Below are 21,995 nucleotides of genomic sequence, written 5' to 3' on the forward strand. Positions count from 1 at the left end.
ACATTGCTCTTTGACTTTTACTGCTGACATCTTGCTCCCAGCAGCTTTAAACCTATGCACCACAAACACAGCAGACTGAGTAATACATTAAACACATTATTGTCCTAAAACACACAATTGTATGATTATTTCCAATCCCACAAACATGCCAGCCATGCAAACCCACTACTGAAAGGAAGAGACTCACACTCAAATATATGTTTAATTTTCTTTATTACATTTAAGAAATATTAACATCTCAGGATATCTGGCTTGCCATCTAAGTCCAGTCATAAGCAACCAAAAAAAAAAAGTGTTAACCATGTTTCAAATGAGCACTCTTACATTCATTCCCCCTGTAAAAAAAAGTTTGTTTAGCTGTATTAAATTCTTATGCATTTGACTAGTGGAAAAGAGAAAAAAATAATCATTAAAAATGTCTTAACTACCAGGCATCCTGGTTTGTTAATTGTTTGTTGGCACTTGTGTTCACGATCAAGCACTCTGGTTGGTTAAATTCTCCCCTGCTACCCAAGACTGTCTTTTTGGGGTTTTTTTTTAGTTTTGTGGTTTTTTTGGTGTGTTTTTTTTTTTTTTGTTTCTTAATATCTGGATATGTAAGTTTGTTCAAATAAGTTTAAAAAGAAAAGAAATCGAGGGTTGTCTGAGAAGTTCCTGCCCTGCTTCCCTTGATAACCCACCTATGGGATAACGGAAGGAAGTTCTTTGCTTTCATTTTTCTGAACCTTATTGAGCAAAATTTTTTAAATTCCATTTAAACTGAAAAAAAGTACAGAAACACTGTCTTCATTTGATGGTGTGCATAAACATTACACTCCATATATAGCAAAAATATCTTTTATTTATAATTTACATTTCCACAAGTGAAAATTGTACATTTTTACATATACCATTTCATTCCATTAAATTTTCACGCATCTACAGAACTCTCACACAATGACACCTGAAACTGTGCAGGCAATAAGAAATTCAAATACAAAAATGTATTTATTAAACCAAACAGCAGTTGAGGCCCTGCCTCAGTTGAACATTTTTATTTCATATAAAAAGTATTTGCCTTCCAGAATTAACACAGCAGCTCTCCTGTAAAAAAAAGAAAATTAATACTTCAGTTCATTTAAACAGACTCCTCAGGTTCTGTTTTTATCTCTGCAGAGGCAGGTGTGCTCTCTTCTGCACAGGCTGTTGGGGTGTCATCAGGCTCCTCTTTGATTTTAGGTGGGTCACAGGGCTCTTCTGTTTCTTGTTTAACAATGTTCAACATTATATTGAGTGGATTTTCTACAGGAGTCTTGCTGGGAGATGGCGTGCAATCAAATGATGATGTCTGCAGAGTGGAAGTCAATGTAGCATTAACACACATTAAAATAACCATTTTTAGCTGCTTATATCCCTTTTACTCTTTTCAAAATGCAAACACGTTGATAGATGGGCACTCAAAATCCAAACTTCTACTTAATCGAGATCCTAAGAAAACAAATTTGCTCTTCAACGGTGTTATTTTTCGCAGTTGCTTTGAAAAGGTATCATCCAAGCATTGATGAAACACTGAACACACGGCCATAAACTACTCCCCTGCTCACCCCATGGAAACTGTAACTCCCAAAGCATTAAAAATGTAACACACACCAACGCCCATTTGCTCCATTTTTACAAATTCCTAAAATTACACACATTACTCAACAATAAACGGATGATGTGTTCTCAACCCATGGTTTCGCTGTAGTCGTGTATGACACACCAGCCGTCAGGGTACATCACAACAAGAAATACGTCTGTGCTAATTGCGAGTTATGAACTCGCCCTGCCCAAGGCCTCGAGTCTCACTCTAGGCACAGGCAAGAGAAACAGGTAGCACATTCTGAACACACCCGCTCCCTGCAAAGCCAGAGATCGAGCAAACAAACCGAAAGCATTATGCTTTAAAAAGAAGGAAGGAGGTTTCACTTACATTTTGGTAATCTTCGTAGCAAGATGGATGGTAAATCTGGAAGGGAATTGTTACATATTTAAATACTAACAAATTATAGCTAGATCACTAGTTATGAACATAACGCTGTCAATTCCACATACCACACAACTTGTCTAGAAAAACAATGGTACAAGCAGGCCAACTGTGGTGTCAAATACACCTGGAAAATACCTTGTGTATGTTTATTTAGGAAAAGTTACCATAAAGAAGGCTGGTAAGTGCTGGGAATCATTTGTGTACAGCTGTGTACAGCAATAAGTGAACTAATATCAACACCCGTATATAGAAACAAACATTTTTAGCACTGCAGTATAAGCGCAGTCTAGTGAGCCTGTACTAATGATTCCAGTACGTCATGCACTTCCAAAAGTTGAGGTAGTTATGTACTTGAAAGTCAGGAAAACTACCACGGGAATCCTTCAGGAAAGAAACAACACTTGGCCCTCCCATTTTTTGGTAGTTTTTCAGGTTTTTTTACTATAAATAAGTATCATGTGTAAGAAAGATCAGATTACCTTTTCATCTACTCTGATAGCATTCTTCAGGTGCCACTCTTCCTCTTCCTCATCCCAATACTGTTCAAATTGCTCTTGGCAAATTTCACAGCTCTGGAAAGTTATTGGAATAAAAGACATAAATGAGGTTATTGCAAAAATTTACTGAATACATGAACTTCAAGAACCTAGTAACAGTCAAACCAGGTTCTTTTAAATGAAGATAAATATATTAAGACTACAACATGATCTTTCCTCCACACTTTTAAGATAACTTTAGAAAACTTAATTAAAATTTGAGTATAGTTTGCAGACTGGCCTTGAAGACTGAGAAATGAAAACTCTGCCATTGTAGCTACAAAGTCTCTGCAAAACACTTTGTAACAATCCACTGTTGTTTTACTGTCATGCAAGACAATTGAGTAGAGGGATTTAATTAATTTATGGCATTATCTTCACTCTTCCCCTTAATCTGGAGTCTCAAATGAAAAAAGGCAGGACTTTTAGATGAAGTATTAATATTTTTAGTACTACTGTGCATAATAACTAAGTTTGAGAACAAATTAAAACAAAGGTCTTCATGGCTTGATAGCTAGTTTCTCAGAGGCTCAGCATTTGTAACTAAATAGTAATTCTACCAACATGTGTGTTCGACTACTACACTGATTCATCTACCAAAACACAGATCTACTGGTTACTTTAAGATATTTCTTTGTTACTTTGAGACATTTGTCTTAATGCCTATCTTCCACTGAAAAATACATTTTTGTATAAATGCATCAAAAGCCAGTAAACCAAATCATTATTTGAATTACAAAGGACCATTTCAAATTCATTTGCTCTATTCGCTCTTTCTACGGAAGCATTCAGTAAATTAACACACTTTCTCCATTTCCATTTTGCTAAAATGATGGAATGCCAATGGCTGTAGATGTTTTTTTTGTAATTTACAGTACTATCCACAACCGGGAAACCACCACTACATACACAAACACTCCAGCTATGAAATGTCTTGCATAGAGGTCCAACAACAAGACTTCAGAGTCTGCATACAGCCCACCGTACAAACCACTGCTGTAAACTTCTCTGAAGTTTAATCATTCTCAGTATCTGGGCTAATAAAGACAAACTGAGACTTACCTCAACTGCTCCAGCTGGTCCAGCAGGGACACTCTGAAATTCCTTCTCTTTCGCAGCTTCTTGTGTTTTCAACACAACCTCTTCATGAGCTTTTTCAAAAAATTGGCTCTTTGCACGTTCCTCTAGGTCAGCTATTTCTTCAAATTCAATCCAGTCCTAAGGAAAAAGTTTTCATTTATACTTGGACATTGATGAATAGTGAGAAATATTTATAAATATATCTCAGGGGAAAAAAAAATGACATCAAAAAAGTACCATATCTAATAAATCTTACTTCATTAACAGTGAAAGGCTCCTTATACGCAGCATTAGCACAGTGCACTCTCACAATGCTACACTTCAAAAAAGCTTTTTCAAGAAAAAAACACTACCCTTCTATTTCCATTCCATTCTCAGTGTGATCAAAACAGTACCAACAGCTTCAAACTGCTTATTGTTCATCATATAATTGCCTTTTGTGTTTTGACAGGCATTTATGAAAACTACTTGGAAGTATCTAAGACATCATTGTTTACCAAAGGCCAAATCCTATGATGATAATTTTAACTGCAATTCTACAGCACGTACGTAAGTAAAACACAGAATCCAGCCTATAATTTACCAAGACATATACTGCATTACTTACTGTTAAACTGTAGTACCATCTTCTGTGTGTAATTTTTCGGCTAACATCTTTTTCTGTCCGGTTCTGACGGTAATGCCAGTCTAAATGATCCGCATACACATCTGTCTGTGAAGTAGTGAATCTCATTCCACACGAGTAACACTGAATCCCAGTGTACAGTCGATTTATTACACTATCATAACGCCTACAAAAAAAAGGAAAGAGTCTTAACATTTCCTTGAAAAGAAACAGGTAAGAAGTTTCTCAGTAAGTTGCTTCATACGCCCACAAGACTAGAGGAAAAGCATCGATCTACTGCAAGGTTAATACACACAATATAGCTAAATTCTTTCTGATTTTCATAACCTAATACATTGAAACATTCAAATAATAAACAATGGGCTCATATTAACTATTCATGAGAATCACACCAGTGTTGTGTTTCATGCTTCATCACCTAATAGTGCGTAAAATGGTAGTGCGTGCATTTGGCTCAGCTTGGCAAACTACCACAAAGGTGGTTAAAATTAGTAACAAAGCAAGAAACACTGACTTCAATACACCTCACTAGCTTGCTGATGAAGTAACAATATGGAACTTGTGTAAAGACAGTTTTCTCAGTTTAATTTTCCCTCCCTCAAATTCTCCAAGGCCAACATCAAAAACTTCAGGTCCTCTTAGCCACAGAGTAACATATAATCTTATCAAAACTCTCTCATGTCTTGGATTAACTAGATTAACCTAGATACTGCATTATTCTTACTGCGCTGTAAACTCATTCTACTATACATACTGTCTAAGTTCTTCAACTATGAAGTTAGTGAGGTCTGGAACATTCTGATCTTCATTCTGGTCATCATCATCCTCTTCAGCACCTGGTTGGGCTGATGTTTCATTTGCTTCTAGAAAACATGAAGATATCATTTTATCAACCTTTTAATAAATCAGATAGCTGAAGCGTAGAAATCAAACAAGATACGAAGACCTGACTCCACCACACACAGTAAATGCCTTCCCAAAAAAACAAAGTTCAGTTTTAAGAAAACCATGCAGGAGTTCACAAAAGGTTTTATACTTAGCTTTACACTTCAGCTGTGGATATGCTAAGCGGTTAGAACATAATGGATCTACATACGTGCTGAAGTGGAATCAGTTTTTGACAGTTTGAGGATGCCTGTTGACAGCAGTTTAGCAAATAATTCATTGACATCAAGCTGCCCAAGGTGGTTATCAGGATATGAATGTGGAAGGGTTCCTGGGGAAAAACAATGACATTCAAGGAGACAAAAGGTCAGCAGCAGAAATTTACTTCACTTTTACCAGTGTATTTCACAACATACTTCTCCTCCTGCCTCCTGTCTCTTCCCTTTCAAACTATTTATCAACTCTCTTTGCTTTATATCTAGTCCTTGGCTAATTTCTTCCTTTACAGCAGCTTCCTTCATAATGTACTCTCTAAGTCCTATCTAAGCTGCTTGCTCACACAGATTTCTACTGGGTAGTGTTTATTAAAACACAGTATTTTCCTTATTTTACACTTAAATATTTTGCCAGGACCAATCTCCTTCATCACCTACTTTAACCTTGTATGATTTTTAAGAAGCTTTTCTTTATAACCACTCACACACAGGGTATGTTTACACCCTCTGGCAAATGCAAGCCAGACCTGCACATCAGTGCCTTCCAGAAAAGCACAACAATTTTATCTTTGTTTTTTTTTTTTTGTTTAGCACAACTATGTACCAAAACCACATAGTGAATGAAAACTAATGAAAGCCTTCGCTGTTTGAGGGAAACCCCTACAGAGATTAACATACTACAGAAACCACATCTATGGCCACCACACTGAGGCTTCTCTTAGTCCACACAGACCTGTATACCAGGACATAACAAAAGGGTAATTTTTGTGGCCAATAACAAAGAGAGCAATCCAAAGGAAATAAAATTAATTGTTTTGTTACACACCTGCAGGGTTCTGAACAAAACTTCCAGGATTTGGCAAATACTGTTGACCTTGGCCATAAGGCCCTGGTTGACCAGACATGAGAGAAACCTGTGAAAGTAAATGTGTAAGTATTTTTTGCATAATAATGCAATTATAAACTTTTTTATTTTATCATTAACTTCAAGATGTTTGTCAATGATTTTATATATATTTAACTCCTTCCAGGAGTGAACCATGTCAGTCTGGTATTGAACAGTTCACAAATAATACCACCTTTCCTCCTTTTTTATTTCCCACTAGAAAAATCTCAGAACACTTATTCCTTTTGCCTAACATTTCAAGTTAAACAAACAAAAAACCCCAAACTAAACACCTTTTATTCTACCTATCAAGCCTTAAATCACATTTTGCAAACACAGTACTTCCTTTTAAATTACTCTTGCTCACCAAAACGGAGCTCATCAGAAAATAAACTGAAGAAACCAGTAAATGTCTATTAATGAATGCCACAATTCATTCTTGTCTAAGGACAGATGTAGCATTCACTATACAAAACACATCTTGAAAGCAGGATTTTTCAGCAAACTATCTACAGTAAGATTCAGATAGGAAGTTTTTATAACACACTTGTAATAAAAATGTGGGTGTTTTCAGTTGTTTGTTTTGTTTTGTTTTCCTAACTGGTTGCTTTCTGGATTTACAAATAGTTTAAAATTTTATCCCATTAGAGACTAGCAGGACACATCACCTGCTTTTGTACAATCAGTTCACTCTACATCTCCGATACATATGCCCCAAATGAAAAATGCTTTTTAAAATATCTACTGCAAGAAACGACATAATTTTATCTATCATTTTCCCTTTTTGAAGAGAGTATTTTCCACAGGCAAAGACAACCAAACTTATGAAGTGTGCTGGAGCTGAGATAATTTTTAAAGACTTCAGTTCCACATTGTCCATATTTTTCTTAATTCCCCCAAGTTACAGATTATCTCTTTAAAACTGGCTTGTCACCAGTATTAACAGATGAAGAGACAGAATTCCTTTGATCCATTCTAATTCTGCACCTCTTCGAAAAATTAATCACATATACTCACATTATCTTTCATGTTTTATATAGAATTCACTTTTATGCAAGCTTAATGAAAATACTATAGAGTTCCAATGTGGCTTTCAAATTAAAAATACCAATTTCACTCTCATATTTTGAACTACAACATGATTTTAAAGAGCCACTATTTTAATTCTTAAAACAATATTCTCGCAAAACAGCAGAGCACATCCTTCTTAAAATATCTAGAAACTACTGAAGAAGGATGACTTTTTTAGCTTGCAACTGGCTCCCAGTCTGACAGCTCTTCAGAAAAATCTTCAATGTTTAGAGGCAGAAAAACTGCTAATTCTCTACACAAAACCACTTCTGGAAGTAAACTGTTTAACACAATCAATTCTTACCTGATTGCTCCCCATTGGCATATTATTGAAGTTTCCATATTGAGGACCTTGAAGACCTTTTTCCTCGAAGTAATGTCCAGCTGCTCTCAGTGGGAAATTCTGTGCTCCTGGGCCAGCTGGCCCATTGAAATTTGGTCCAGCTGAACCATCAAATAAGTCAGGCCTCTGGAACTGCATCCCATGAGACGGCCCATTGAAGCCCTGGCCGGGATGGTCAACAAATGGACCACCTTGTCCGTATGGTGACATTTCTAGTCTTGGGGCAGGATGGTTAGCTACATTTTCAAAACGTGCACCTTGAAGGCCAAGGGGCAAGTCAAATCTAGAGGCTGGCTGGTGAGGTCCATCAAATCTTTGAGGTATGGCTGTGTCAAATCGTGGTTGTGCCTGTTGGCCAGGCGCCCTTTCGAATCTCGGCCCAGGCTGTCCATGAATTCCATCAAATCTTTGCAAGAAAGACAGCTGACCAGGTTGGCCATCAAATCCAGCTGCATGGCAACCATCAAATCTTGGACCAGCTCGACCCAGAGGACCATCAAATCTAAGTCCACCAGCTCCCTGGTGTATTGGTCCATCAATCAACCTAGGACCTACACCTGGCTGTCCATGTGGTCCATCCAATCTGAGCCCAGCACCTGATGGTCCATGCGGCCCCTCAAATCTGAGCCCAGCACCTGACGGTCCATGTGGCCCGATAGGCTGACCATGCGGCCCCTCAAATCTGAGCCCAGCACCTGATGGTCCATGTGGCCCCAATGGCTGTAAATGTGGCCCCTCAAATCTGAGACCACCCCCTGGTTGACCATGAGGCCCCAAGGGCTGACCATGGGGTCCATCAAACCTGAGACCACCCCCTGGTTGACCTCGAGGCCCCAGAGGTTGACCATGAGGGCCTTCAAACCTGAGGCCACCTGAAGGCTGACCACGGGGACCCTCAAACCTGAGACCAACTCCAGGTCCTTCAAATCTAGGACCACCTACTGGCTGCCCTGCAGGCCCCTCAAACCTCAGAGGCCCACCTATCTGCCCAAGAGGTCCCTCAAACCTCAGGGGACCTCCTCCAGCAACCTGTCCTGGAGGTCCTTCAAACCTCAGGGCTCCTGCCAGCTGCCCTGGTGGCCCATCAAATCTTAGGGCTCCAGCTGCCCCAGTTCCTGCCAGTGGTCCATCAAACTGAGATGCACCTGCCCCCACCAAAGGCCCTTCAAATCTCATAGCAGCCTGCCCAGGTGGCCCATCAATTCTGGAACTTGAACCAGCAGCAGGTCCATCACCAAAAGGACTTCCTGGTCCATCTACTGCAACCCTTGCAGCAGCTGGCCTAGGTGAGCCATCAAACAGAGGTCTCTCTTCCATGAGCGCACTTATCCTCTGCTTTGCTTCAACGGCTCCAAATCTTGATCCTGGACTTTCCGGAAATGGGGCTTTCTCTGGATCTTCATATCTAGCTCTTTTGAAACGTTCACTGAATGGTGATCTTGGTTCCTCTCGAATACCTAGAAAAACAAAACAAGACCAAAACCCACGTAAATAATAGGCAATATTTTAGTGGGCGGTTAACAGCTGTAACATAATGCAAAACCACATACCAGATTTCCCAAGAAGCTGCCTTTCTTCACGATTATCAAATCTGCCAATTGCATCACCATCTATTTTCTGGAACTCTGTTGTGCTTTTCCCCTGTTGTCTAAGGGCATCTCTCAATTCATCTGATTCTGCCCAGCTGTCGTAATGATCGAAGTTCTTAGAACCTCTTGTTCCTTTAGTAGCATTTTGTTCCTCAAGTCTTCGTCGACTCTCAAGTGGTGAAAGGTTCTCAGCAAAAGGTCTATTAGTGCCACTTACAGGAGAGTGTCTCCGTGACCTTTCTCCAAATGGTTCCTTTCTGTCAAACTGTACTCCACGCTTGGCTTTTGCTTGCTCACATTCTATTCCAGAAAGCAAGGCATCAGGTAAATGATAATCCAAGATATCATCGGGATCCAACAGATCAGTCCTTGACAATGAATGCTGAACTTGTGTCCTTTTCAGTTTAGCCTTATGTTCATAATATGTTAATTCCGCATCCGATAGAAGAGGTTTCTTCTTCAAACCACATTTTTCCTCTGTCGGGCTATCCCAGACATTACACCGGTGTTTTCCTTCCTGATACTGGAACAGCTGTCGGATCTGATGAGCTACCATGAGGAACTCATCTTGTGTTATTTCACCAGATGTTAAGCGTTCATTGGCCTAGAATATAAAGTTAAAGTTTAGATTTCTTAAACAAAAAAAAAAAGGCAAACTATACCAAGGACAGACAGATTAATTAATATTACCTTCTTAAGTAACTCCCTCTTGCTTGCAGATGTCAATTCTTTGGGAATCTGTAAATTGGCATCCACACTTAACCGGTGCTGCTGCTTTGGTGCTCGGGGTGACAAAACTCCTTTACCAGCAGGCCAGTTTTCCCGGTGTCTTTGGTGAGGGGATTTACTTGCTTGGTGTTCTTCATTCTGCTGTGAGCTGAAAGCAAGAACACATTTAAAATATAAATTACTTCTTTATTTGGGACACAACTTAAACTCCTATTAGAACTTATGATGGCAAAATATCACTATCGCCTTCAAATCTAAGTATGCACGATTTCCGTATTTCACTAGCAAAAATAAGTTAAACTTATCAATTTTAACCATCTGAACATTGGCTCCTGAAGCTGACTATATTGAAGTCAGCAGTAGAACTTCCACTGAATTCAAACAGAAGTTGTTTAAAAGATAGCAACTTACTTTTTGTTTTCTTCCCAACCAGATTTCCACCTCTTGCCTGATTTGGATCCCTGCCAGTTTTCTGCATTCTCCTTCGGATCTGGAGAAGCTTTTGTAGAATGCTGGCTTGCTGCTTCTTGGGGCCTATCTTCTTGGGCTTTTTTCACTCTCCTCGGATCTCGCACCTCTTGTTTAGCATTTCTCTTATTGGAATTTCGTTCGTCTCTTGCTGCTTGCGTGCCTTCTTCAGCATGAGACTGCTTAGGGCCTATCTGACGTATCTTTCCTATTTTAGGAGTTGAAGAAGTGGGAGATAAACTCCTCAGTCTTCTTTTTGGCGATCTCCTCTCTCGTCTTTTTGGAGAGTGTGTAGATGGTGACCGTGCCTTAGGAGAACGTGATCGCGACCTTTTTCTATTACTAGTTCTCCCTTGTTTTCCACCTTGTTTTTCTGACTCCTCCGTAGTCGTGTCTTGTTTCTGCACTGCACCATTAACTATTTTATTTCTGCTGCCTACTGGTCTATGTTCACCAGTCTTATGTTCATCTTTTTCTTTTTTCTCTGTATTTCTCCTCTTTTCTTTCACCGTCTCCTCCTCTTTGCCCTCTGACTTATCTTGAAGATGTCTTTTCAGTCTTGGATCCCGCTTACTAATTTCAGATACTTTTGTGCTTTCACATTCCTGGGTTTTAGTATCTTTAGTACCAGGCAGCTTATTTTTCAAAGGCGATGGTGATTTAGATTTTGCTTCTGACTGGTCAAGTTCCTTCTTCTGGGTTTTTTCACTCGATTTCAATTTTTCTTGCTTTGTTGAGTTTTGTTTTTCAGCCTGCGTTTTGTTTGCCTTGCTATCAGACTGACTGGTCGCATTTGGTGGAAATTCTTTCCTATGAGACTGATCTTTAGCATGAGAAGAATGTTGAGTCATCCTATTAAGTCGAGGATCCCTATTTACTATTTTGATATCATGAAGTGGAGGACTTGGGGATGGTTTTATTTTTTCAGATTGCACAGTAGTCGGATGAGGTGGTTTAACTGTCATATGAGGTGTGGGAGACATGTGTTGCTTAGAAGGTGCTGGAACTGAAGCTACAGTAGATGATCCTTGCTGAACACTAAGAGATACAGCCTGAAATAGGAAAAAATCCAGCATTAATCTCTGCACGATCCAACTCCTACCCAAAGATGCTCATATTCTGTTTCAAAACCAAAACTATAAATAGAATTGTCTTGAAAGTTAAGAGATTCAGCCATTTAACTGAAAATGATCTGTCAATTGCTAATTACAAGCATTAAAATAACGTAGTACTGTTACAAATGATCAAGCTCAAATATAATGCAAAATCAGTACTACGAAACCAATACAGAAGAATATGTAACTTAGGCACATGTTCTTGTTACAACATTAGTTTTTCTATGTTTCACATGCTCAAGGCAACAAGCTGCCAAGTATCTGATAAATTTTTCATATTTCTACACTTCCAAGATGCTTTATTTTGGTATCAACCAACTGCCAGCATAGCAAAACTTTAAATTATTAATGTAAAACAACAGAGCTTAACCGCCACCTTCAGACGGTGGCATAAACCAACCTGACCTAATGAGAAAACTCGCTCTATTGCCAACAATCAGGTTTCCTTGTTCTATAAGAGTAATTATAATTGAAAAAGCCCAGTTTGGCGTGACCCACAAGAAGAGGTGGAGGACAAGTACCACAGGCAGTTATCATTTTGGAGAGAAGTTAAAAACAAAAGCCCAGGAACGTCACTTTTTACCTCTATTTTGAGTGTATTAAGCTTTTTAGATAACAAATACTGCTCAGAAACCCCAGATCAGCTTGCATTGCTCTAGTCCTAAAATAGCTATGCTTGCCTAACGTAAGGAAGAAATAACATACTGCAGCTACCAGGACAGCTAAGTACTGTCCAAAAGAAAAATGAGACCCAACTACGAAAGTTTCATCAACTATCCTACTCACCAACTGTGCTTTAGTCTGTTCCAGCTCCAGCTCTAACTTTTTCTGCTGAAGTTCTAACAACTGCTTTTGCTTTGCAAGCAATTGCTGCCTGATCAGTTGCTCCTGTGTCAAATTCTTTTGCATTTCAGGAACGGTTGGAGGAGTAGAGGCACCAGAAGTGACAGCAGAGGTAGGTGCAGCAGATTCCTCTGGCTAGAAATAGAATAAAAAAAGTCACATTTAAAATTTTGATGAAATCAACTAACTCCTTCTCCTTTAACTGTTATCAGATCCAGTACTGGGACTTAGTTTCCATAGCAGTTATAAATTGCGTTTTTAATGCAAAATATAACTAAAACAATTTAAAAGTTTTGCCCGGCTAGAATTTGCCTGCTGTGTGTATGTTATTTAACACAATTTCATCTATGTTCCAACATGTAGAATACAGTTTTGAAATATAAAAACCAAACGCATCAAATATTCTGAATTTGAAAACTCCTCTGACCTGCCTACAAAGGTCGGATACTTCATTCTTACTAAACTGTCAAAAAGCAGCACATAAACAATGAAAACTACACGTATTACCATCTGTTCATATAATAGGCAGAAAAACTTACCGATTTATTTAAAAACTTAGGATTCACATGGATGCTAGAAGTATTCACATTTGGGGGCAGAGGTTTAATTGGCCAAGCAGGATCTAATGAGTTGACTCTGACATCAAGTGCATATAGTTTCTTCAAAGGAAAAATATCATCCCAGGTGGAGCGTAATTTAAATAAACTTTTCCTAGTATTTTCATCCACCTAAAACAATAAAACAATTCTATGGCTTGTTAAGTTAATATAAAACGATTTCTTAAACTTTTATGTACCACTTAAGATTTATTTCCGTCTTTTATAAACAGTTTGTCATTTTAACCCATTGAACAGAATTTATAAGCAGGGCAGATCATACATCTGTACCAGCAGAATAAGTAACAGAAGTTCAAATGTGACATTGTTGTTTCAAGGCCGTTGGAAGGTTTTATTGCGTATTACCATTCTCTGAGAATTTTCTTTCAAACTTTCCATTACCAAAATTCTCATTTTACTTGACCAATTTCTGTAGAAAAAACACAGTTACAGAACTACTGAAAGGCAAAAGCCTCTACGACAATACATTAGTCAAGCGTTTGTGCTGAATGGAGTATAACAATGACAAATCAATCATGAAACAACGAACTCTGGGAACAAAAAAAAAGGTGTTTTGCTCAGCTGCTTAGTCACTGAATTATTGTTTTCAAAACAAATGCAACAAAACTGATATTACCAAAAATTAAGTCAATTATATTTCACTTCAGCTGCAAAATTAGTCCCATCTATCAGGCGTTCTTGTAGGACCAGTGCCCATTTTATCTCTTCACAAACAATTAGTTTGGATTGTCTCATGACAGGTAAGTTAGAAATTCACAGTATAACAAAATTAGGTCCATGTCACAAGTTGGGTAGTTCGATTAAACAATACATTTAAAACATCTGAGAACAAAATACATGCAGCTGTCCTAATGTCAATATTTCAATTCAATCATTAAGTATCAGCTGTGTAGTTTTGCTGCAGTTTTGTTTTTAAAATGTTACAGCAAGACATACAACAGTCTGGAAAGTTCAGAGATTCTTTTGGGGAGGAGCAGGAACTTCAACAAGAATAATTCATATTTAGCTATTGGGGGGTGCCTCTAAACAATTTTCAACAAGAGGGTATGAAGTTCACTGCAAAGGTGCAGAAATGACTGAGCAAAAGTTCCTGACTTCATCAAGAGTTTAATGATAACTTAGTGACCATTTACTGATAAAACAAGGTTTTTAACACTATCAGTCCTGGAATTATACTTGCAAATTTTAACATCACCAATTAAGCTATTACAAGTGACTGCCACTTCGCACATTTAATATACATTAAACAGTTCTAGTTAGCTTAGTACAGTTAGCCTATAAAACTCTGAAAATCAGTTATTATCCAGAGCTTCAGATGCAACATTAAATGCAACTCAGTAAGAACATTCACAATTTAATAGTGAATAAACATGTAACTATCTACCAATCTACTCTACACACAGGAGTTTAAGTCTTCTATGGTCATTATTACAATCCATCTCTTATTTCATCATGTTTTACATCTGAAAACTGTATACAAAGCATACTGGAATCTCAGATCCTCGCTGATATGTAATCATAGATAAATACACAAAAGCTTTATTTACCTCATTCATGTGTCCCTGCCCACTGCAGGGGGGTTGGAACTAGATGATCTTTAAGGTCCCTTCCAACCCAAACCATTCTATGGTTCTATGATATAAGATGCCACAGCAATACAGAAAACCACAGAAATCAACCCTTCATTTCTCATCCAACTTAAACTCATTCAAGCCCAGCCTTTCAAAAACTGGACTCTGATTTGCCTTTCTCACTTCAGAAATAAGCACAATTACTTTACTGGGTTTCAAGATTAAGAGCAAAAATTAAAGTGTATGGCAACACGTTTGTAATGTAATATAGAAATATGTTCTAAGATAATTTCCCCTCCCAGCAATTTTTTCAGATCACAGACCACCAGGAGATAATCAGGTGTCAGTGCGAGTCACTCTTCACAGTTTAAGCACTGATTTTGCACATCACAAATTAAGTAATTCAGACAGATGTAACTACAGGAGAAGCTCTGAGAAATCCACAAGAAACTGATTCTCAGTCTGCGCTTAGTATAAAGACTATTTACTGTCTTAAAAATAAACCAACAATTCATAATTGGTCTATACATTACAGAAAGTCCATCCAGGTAAGCCATCAGTAACCAAAATGTTGGTAGTAAAATCTTACCTGGATAGGAAAATTACAGACTTCTATGAACCAAGTTAAATTAAGTAAGACTTCGCATCTTTCAGCTAGCATGTAACTGACATGCTTGATAGCAGCAGGAATAATTTTCCATAGTATAGACACAGTACTGAGATTTATAAAAACCAACAATTTGTATCATCCACCACCCAAGAAAACCCCAAACCAAAAACATGTATTTATTTTGCCAGCAACACATTCTGCTTAGAATACATAACTTTTCTGAAAATGTATATACCTTTTCAAATACACAAATAAATGTCGCAACTAGGTTTTTAGTAAATGCAGTAAGATATTCTCTTCCCACATTCTTGACAATGGAATCCATAAGGTACATAACTGGGAGCTTCTCTGATGCAGGAGCCTGGAGTAATAAGAAGAAACTGAGAAGTTTAGTACAACAAAAACATATTTTTAAGTTTTTTAAATAAAGGGATTACCAATCCCAGAAATACAGACCTCTCTTTTTGGTTGCCACTATAAAAACCAAGGGATTTGGCTTGGGATTTTGTGTTTATACAAAAACTTAATCTGGAAAATCGATACTCAAGTTCAAAGTATAATGCAGTGGGTTTATCACACAAAAAACAAAAAAAAAAAAAAAAAAGGAACACCTTAGGTTATTTCATTTGTGTATCAAAGCTCTGGAAAAAGGGAAAAAAGGAAGAAAAAAAAGAAGCCCACAAGACAGTATTGCCGCTAGTGCACCGAGTGTAACCTTTCAAAATCCACTTGAGAAAGTAACTTTAACTTAGCAGGAAACATCCTTAGCACTTCGAGGAACTTCTAAAAAATAGTTTATAATTCAAGCCTCCTGAATGCTTGTTTTTCTGGGGTTCAGAGCGCACAAATCAGACTTCTGGCAAACAGCCCAAAGGAGTGAACTTCTGTAGATGTAGATTATACGTCAAGTATCACAGTCTTTTCATAAACTACATGCAGCATAGGACGCAACTATTTCATTGTAATCCAAACGGACGGAGCAAGGAGTCCAATTCTCTCTTGGCACTTGGAGATAGTGACAGTTCAGATTTCCAGAGTGAAAGCAAAAAATGCACAGTCAGAACAAAGTTCAAAATCCAGGCAAAACTCAATCATCTAGTCCATCGGGTAAATGCACAGACAAGCTCAGGAACTGCAACCACAATTTTCACAGAAGGGAGTCTTCAAACTCTGGAAACATCTTTGCTACAAGAAGAGGCTTCGATTTTGTTGTTTGTTTTTTGTTGTTGGGTGGTTTTTAAATCCATTTTCAAAACTTGTAGCAAGTTTATGCGATGGAAGTGACATGGGACCGCTACAGCAACTTCTAATGTACACCAAGCACTACTGGCCCAAATCACAGTGATTTTAATGCCCATCGTTGGCTCTCACAAGCAGAAAGCACAGCAAAGTTCTCAAAACCATCAGCAAGTACACAGCCTTGTTGAAGAGGACAACATGAAAGACAACACCACAAGCCCTGTGTTGACCGTGATCACCTTAGAAGAGCATCCACTTGTAATACTTTGGGTCCCACTCACCATCCAGTAAGCTCAGGATAAAACCCAAATAACTTCATTCACTGCTCATTTTAAACAGGACATGCTACTTGGTTAATTACCACCTCACTTCACAGCCCAATTGTCCAGACAAGTGTGTGGAAGTGCTCTTGCTTTCCAATTTTAATTCCTTCCCCTTTTAGGTGGTTCACAGAAGCACACCGAGCCAACAATACTTTAATATGGGTAAATCACAATGTTTCATTGCCCTTAAATGTGTATTAATTTGCCATGACCTGAAGCTTAATATTGAACAGGGCAGAACAGCTTGTTAGTGGGGGGGGGGAGGTCACTGCCTTTGAGCATATTGAAAAAAGTTAACAGGCATGTGGTGTATTTTGTATATAAAAAGACAAACAAAATGCAGAGTTAGGTTAGCTAAAACTAGTTGCAGTACATTAAAAGCATGTCTTACACTAGCTGTACTACCTAATCTGAGTGCTGAACACACAACCTAACTCTGAGCTGTAAACACACAAATATGCAAGTGTTAAAGTAAAAGCGTATCTCTAGCCTCAAAAATCAGACTGTGGATCTAAAGCTATTTAAAACACCTATGAAATATTGGTTTCTTCTTTAAATTAGTCTGCACAACGGGAGATTAAAAACACTACATTAAGTTCTGAATGCCTGCCTTTATAAAAAAATGACAGTAGCATGGTTTCTAAGCTTTTGAAGTAAGCTGCTAGGAAAACAGAAGAGCTGCCTCAGAAGTACCTACATCCAAGAGCTACATGTTCATGTTCTTCCATTTCACCAACGTATGGAACTGGCTCACTACCCTCCGCTAAGTTCCAGGTTTTGAGATGCATTTAGCAGCAAAGGCACAAGCTTAACCGTCACTTTTGTTATGCATGAGGTTGTTAAAAGTCATCATACATGGACGCACTGTCATCTACTGCAAACCACAGCACAGAACCAGCAGCTGAGAAGCGTACCCTGCTTCAAATGTAAGCATCTCAGGTGTTGCATTTTAAGAACCGTGACTTAAATATAGTTGGAACACTTAAGTCTTCTCTTCTGGAAATGTTTATCATGTCAAGGTCCTAGCGCATATTCTAATAACCACAAAGGGAATCCCGGATTTGAATGTATTTTGTTCCCGGACGGTCTATACGGTACCCCCTAGCAAGAAAGATGCCCACAGGACACTAACCAGAAGGTAGGGAGGCGCCACATCACCACCAGAACACAGACGAACGCTAACTCTGAGCTCGCCAGTATTAAAGACTTCATTACAAAATTCCCACTGTTCCTTCAAATAACATAGGAAAGCTATTGTTGGAAATGTGTGGCTCTTTTTTATTAGTTTCCTAAAAGTTTTCAAGTTTAAAGTCATATCTGGCAATTGAATGCCAAGTCACAAACTTATGCAAAAATTTTTCAAAAAAAAACAACCTTGTACACAACATGGGTCTTGCAAACAAATTCTGCACTATACAATGGTAAATAAAAAGACAAATACATATTTCACACTTTTTATTTACATATTTTATAATACCAGTCACACATTTCAGAACCATTTATGAAATTGTAAAGCAGACCACTCAAATTTTACACTAAACAAACTGTCTGCAGGCAACACTTTTTAAAAGTGGCTTAGTAAAGGAGATCACTTTCCCAGAAACAACTAAAAACTTGCCTTGAATAAACCAGTCACAAACAGTAACTAGGCAAAACTAACCATTGGTACAGGATTTAAGACATCTTTTTTAAAAAAAAACAACACACTTCAGGGCAAGTTCTAAATCACCCAGAAATGAAAAAGAAAAAAAATGACAGCATTAGATATTTTTCACAGATCATTTCATATACATCCACTGCCCTTTAGGAGATATAATGGTGAGATCTATTAGATTATGAGGTCATCTCCTCAAGGAATGGCCAAAGTCAGCCACTGGCAGCATTTAAAACAAGACTGGAAGAGGTCTGCGGAAGACTAAAAAGCAATCCTGCATTGATAGAAAGACAGATTAAATAACTTAAGAGATCCTTCCCTCCCCATCATTAGACAGTACAATTCTCACCATTATAAACCGCGATTTAAAGCCAAAGGAAAAAAGCCTTTGAACACCTGAGATCAGAGGGAGCAAGGGAAACAACGGGGGAGGGGTGACTGGCAGGAATTGGGGGGGGGGGGAGACTGAAAGAAGAACCCTTTTCTTACAGAATGCTCTCGTTAAAAAGGTGCAGTAAACCCCCATCCATGTGCTGTGGCTGACTGATGTCAGCAACTGCCTGGGCTGGGCTCAGAGGGAGCCTCCTCTTTCCCTTCTTTTTATATCATGTGCCTTTCAGACGCCATGTTAGGATCCTACAGGCTGCTGCAGTTTCCACAATCAGGGAGAATTTCTTCCCTATCCTCAACCAATAAACTTCTCTAGCCAAAATACATTAAACACACACGCAACACTACCATTACTCACGGCACAGACCACCTGAAATCCAAACAGATTATCCCAAACCCACAGAATTTTCTCTAACCAGGCAGAGAAAAAACAACCCCCATCACCACCACCACGCACACTTCTCTATCCAGAGCAGATGATCACCTTTCACCCACAAACTTTCCTATCAGATCAGGGTGCCCCCTCCCACCGCTCCCAAACTAATCTCTCACAGGGACCGCACTGGGAAAATAGCCTTAACTTATATTCTATTTCTACCATTTATATTCTATTTCTACCATTTATATTCTATTTCTACCATTTATATTCTATTTCTACCATTTATATTCTATTTCTACCATTTATATTCTATTTCTACCATTTATATTCTATTTCTACCATTTATATTCTATTTCTACCATTTATATTCTATTTCTACCATTTATATTCTATTTCTACCATTTATATTCTATTTCTACCATTTATATTCTATTTCTACCATTTATATTCTATTTCTACCATTTATATTCTATTTCTACCATTTATATTCTATTTCTACCATTTATATTCTATTTCTACCATTTATATTCTATTTCTACCATTTATATTCTATTTCTACCACTTATATTTAGCCCTTCAGAACGGGATAATTTGCATGCTATAAACTTAAGCTTGTTTTCGTTATTATAAACTGCCCACAGAAAAAAAAAAAAAGCCTCCACAAAATCTAATGATCGCAATACTCATCGCTAAATTCGGGTGTTTACAGACTAGACCCGATCACTGAACCCTGCCTCCATGCAAGGGGGAAACCCCAGCTCCAAGGGCGAGGTGCAGCTGCCCAGTCACCGCCAGGCCGCCATGTTGTGTCTGCTATTTACACGGGGCGAAAACCGCCGACCACGCTGCCCTCGCAGCGCTTGTGGTGGGGCGAGTCCCAAACCCTTCCCCCACCACTACCAAGAGGGTGGTGCGGGGGCTGCTCCCCTCCCTCGAGTCCCCTGCTCCCTGGGGTGGGGGGTACAGCCTTAAACTGAGCGGTTCGAGGAGGAGCCCGCGCTGCCTGGCCCGGTGCTCCCTCACCCCTCTGGCCACGCTTCCCTCCGCCTGCTGCCCCGCCGCCCGGGTCCTGCTCTCCTCGCTCGCCCCCTCATTTAGCCATCTTCCCACTACCCACCTGAGTCCCCCCCGCCCCAAATTACACCCACCCCGCCCGGCCCGCTGCCTCCCCCTGGGCCTCGCCCGCTTCCCGTCCCTCAGGCCCTCTCGCTCCGCTGTCTCTCCCTGTCCTCTCTCCCCCATTCCTCCTCCTCCTGCCGCCCCTGAGCCCGGCTCCGCCCGCTCCCCTCAGCGGGCCCGCTCCCCCGGGCCCTTCCTCCTGGCCCCCGGGGCCGCCCTACCCCGCTGCCCCGGCCAGTCCCCCCAGCAGTATAGGTAGGAGTAGTAGTCGGTGGAATATAAAAACCTTGGCGATTTGCGCCTCGATCAGGGAGACGATGTCCTTGGCGAAGGGCACGTTCTCCTCAGCCAGGATGGTCAGCATGTTGATGTGCGGCTTGCTGTTGAACGTCAGGTCCTCCAGCGACGACTGATAATCGCGGCACGCGTCTTCCCTGGCCTCGCTACCACCAGCGCTACTCTCCGGGGCCGACATGCTGCTCTGACCGGGGCCCGCAGCCGGACCCGACCCACCGACCGACAGCCCCCTCCCCGCGAGACCCTTTGCCGCCGCCGCCGAGCGATGCCGCCGCCCCCCTGCCGCTGCCGCTGGGCTCCTCTACCGCATCCTCCGGACTGCGGCTCCCGCTGCCTGCGCTGTTGCCGCCGGCGCTGCTACTCCTTCGGCCGCCGCCGGCTCGCGTCTCAACGCTCACAAAATGGCGGCGGCGGCTACGGTTCGCAAACCTCTTCCTCTAACCGTTGCGTCATGTGAAATTGTTCTCACGGAAAGGGCCGGCGGGTTGGAAAGCCCCTTTTGTTCCCTGACTGCGCCTTGATTGGCCGGCGGCACCCTCTGCTCAGCCCACAACTGGCTCAGCCGCCACCAGGGCAGCCCCTAACTGGCTAGGCCCGCCTTCTTTCTCTTTTGATTGGCCTCTCCGCTAAAGCCCGGCTCTCAACCCTGAGTCCTGACTTGCAATTGGCTGCGTTTCGCTACTCCACCGCTCCTGACTCGCTGTGCCTCCTCCTACCGCCTACCCGGCACTGCACTGCGCTCTGATTGGCGTCCCCGCGCAACCCCGTTGTCCGGCAAGCCCTCAATTGTGACCGCGCGGCCCCGCCCCGCCCGCCGCTCGCTATTGGCTCAGCCGGTGCCCGCCGCCCCGCCCGCCGCTCTCCATTGGCTCAGCCGTTGTCATGCCGACGCGGGCGCCCACCGCCCCCGGACGGGTTTGCGGCCTAGTGACGGGCGGCGGCCTCGGGGTGATCACCGGGAGAGCCGCGTTTTGCATCCCGGGCGGGAATTCCTCTGCCTCTGCAGAGGTGGGAGGCCGCGACCCTGGCCTCCCTAAACCTCAGACACCCTTCTGTGTTACACCTTTTATCTGCTTGCCCCTTACACCAGTATTTTTCAGTCACAGCCCCGCTAAACAGAGCCACGAGCAGCGTTTCTTTTTCTTACTACCCTAGTAGGAGAGTCCTGGTGTAAACAAAAGTCACAAAACCTGCTCTTGGTTGTGAGATTGGCCCAAAGGTGCCTCCTGGAAGTTTAACTTGCTTGCAAAGCATTTTAAAGCACAGCCATAACTCCCCCCACCGCGCTGCATTTTACTTGTTAACCGTGGAGAACTGTCGCCGTTTGAAAGTAGGCCATGGGTGAATGCTTCATTAAAACACGCTTTGAAAGAAAACACATTCCATGAGAGAGTTTTTTAAAC

The 21,995-nt window shown here is 40.6% G+C and overlaps 1 protein-coding gene across 3 annotated transcripts; it reads right to left on the bottom strand.

The window, feature by feature from the left end:
* Positions 1-196: 196 nt before the first annotated feature.
* On the bottom strand, positions 197-21,302 carry PCF11 (PCF11 cleavage and polyadenylation factor subunit). Of its 3 annotated transcripts, none has more exons than XM_065031774.1 (16): positions 20,582-21,302; positions 15,427-15,552; positions 12,933-13,121; positions 12,337-12,528; positions 10,379-11,487; positions 9,929-10,115; positions 9,200-9,842; positions 7,611-9,106; positions 6,176-6,263; positions 5,346-5,465; positions 5,004-5,109; positions 4,232-4,415; positions 3,607-3,762; positions 2,488-2,580; positions 1,952-1,987; positions 197-1,327 (listed from the first exon to the last, which is right to left on the bottom strand). In XM_065031774.1, the coding sequence occupies exons 1-16, from the start codon at positions 20,768-20,770 to the stop codon at positions 1,118-1,120; spliced, it is 5,124 nt and encodes a 1,707-aa protein (XP_064887846.1). In that variant the 5' UTR covers positions 20,771-21,302; the 3' UTR covers positions 197-1,117. The 3 variants fall into 3 exon arrangements, with proteins under 3 accessions (XP_064887846.1, XP_064887763.1, XP_064887926.1); XM_065031691.1 differs by having other exon boundaries at positions 5,004-5,112; XM_065031854.1 differs by lacking the exon at positions 15,427-15,552 and having other exon boundaries at positions 5,004-5,112; positions 20,582-21,301.
* Positions 21,303-21,995: the final 693 nt, after the last annotated feature.

This window comes from Columba livia, chromosome 1 (genome assembly GCF_036013475.1).
Source record: "Columba livia isolate bColLiv1 breed racing homer chromosome 1, bColLiv1.pat.W.v2, whole genome shotgun sequence".
Taxonomy (NCBI): Eukaryota; Metazoa; Chordata; class Aves; order Columbiformes; family Columbidae; genus Columba; species Columba livia.

Bases quoted from the DNA above. Each gene is read 5' to 3' on its own strand.
- PCF11 (XM_065031691.1), bottom strand. From the start codon at position 20,770: ATGTCGGCCCCGGAGAGTAGCGCTGGTGGTAGCGAGGCCAGGGAAGAC. The intron at 9,843-9,928 runs GTAATATTAATT...TTTATATTCTAG, and splicing joins AGAGGGAGTTACTTAAGAAG to GCCAATGAACGCTTAACATC. The intron at 3,763-4,231 runs GTAAGTAATGCA...CTTTTTCCTTAG, and splicing joins GATGGTACTACAGTTTAACA to GACTGGATTGAATTTGAAGA.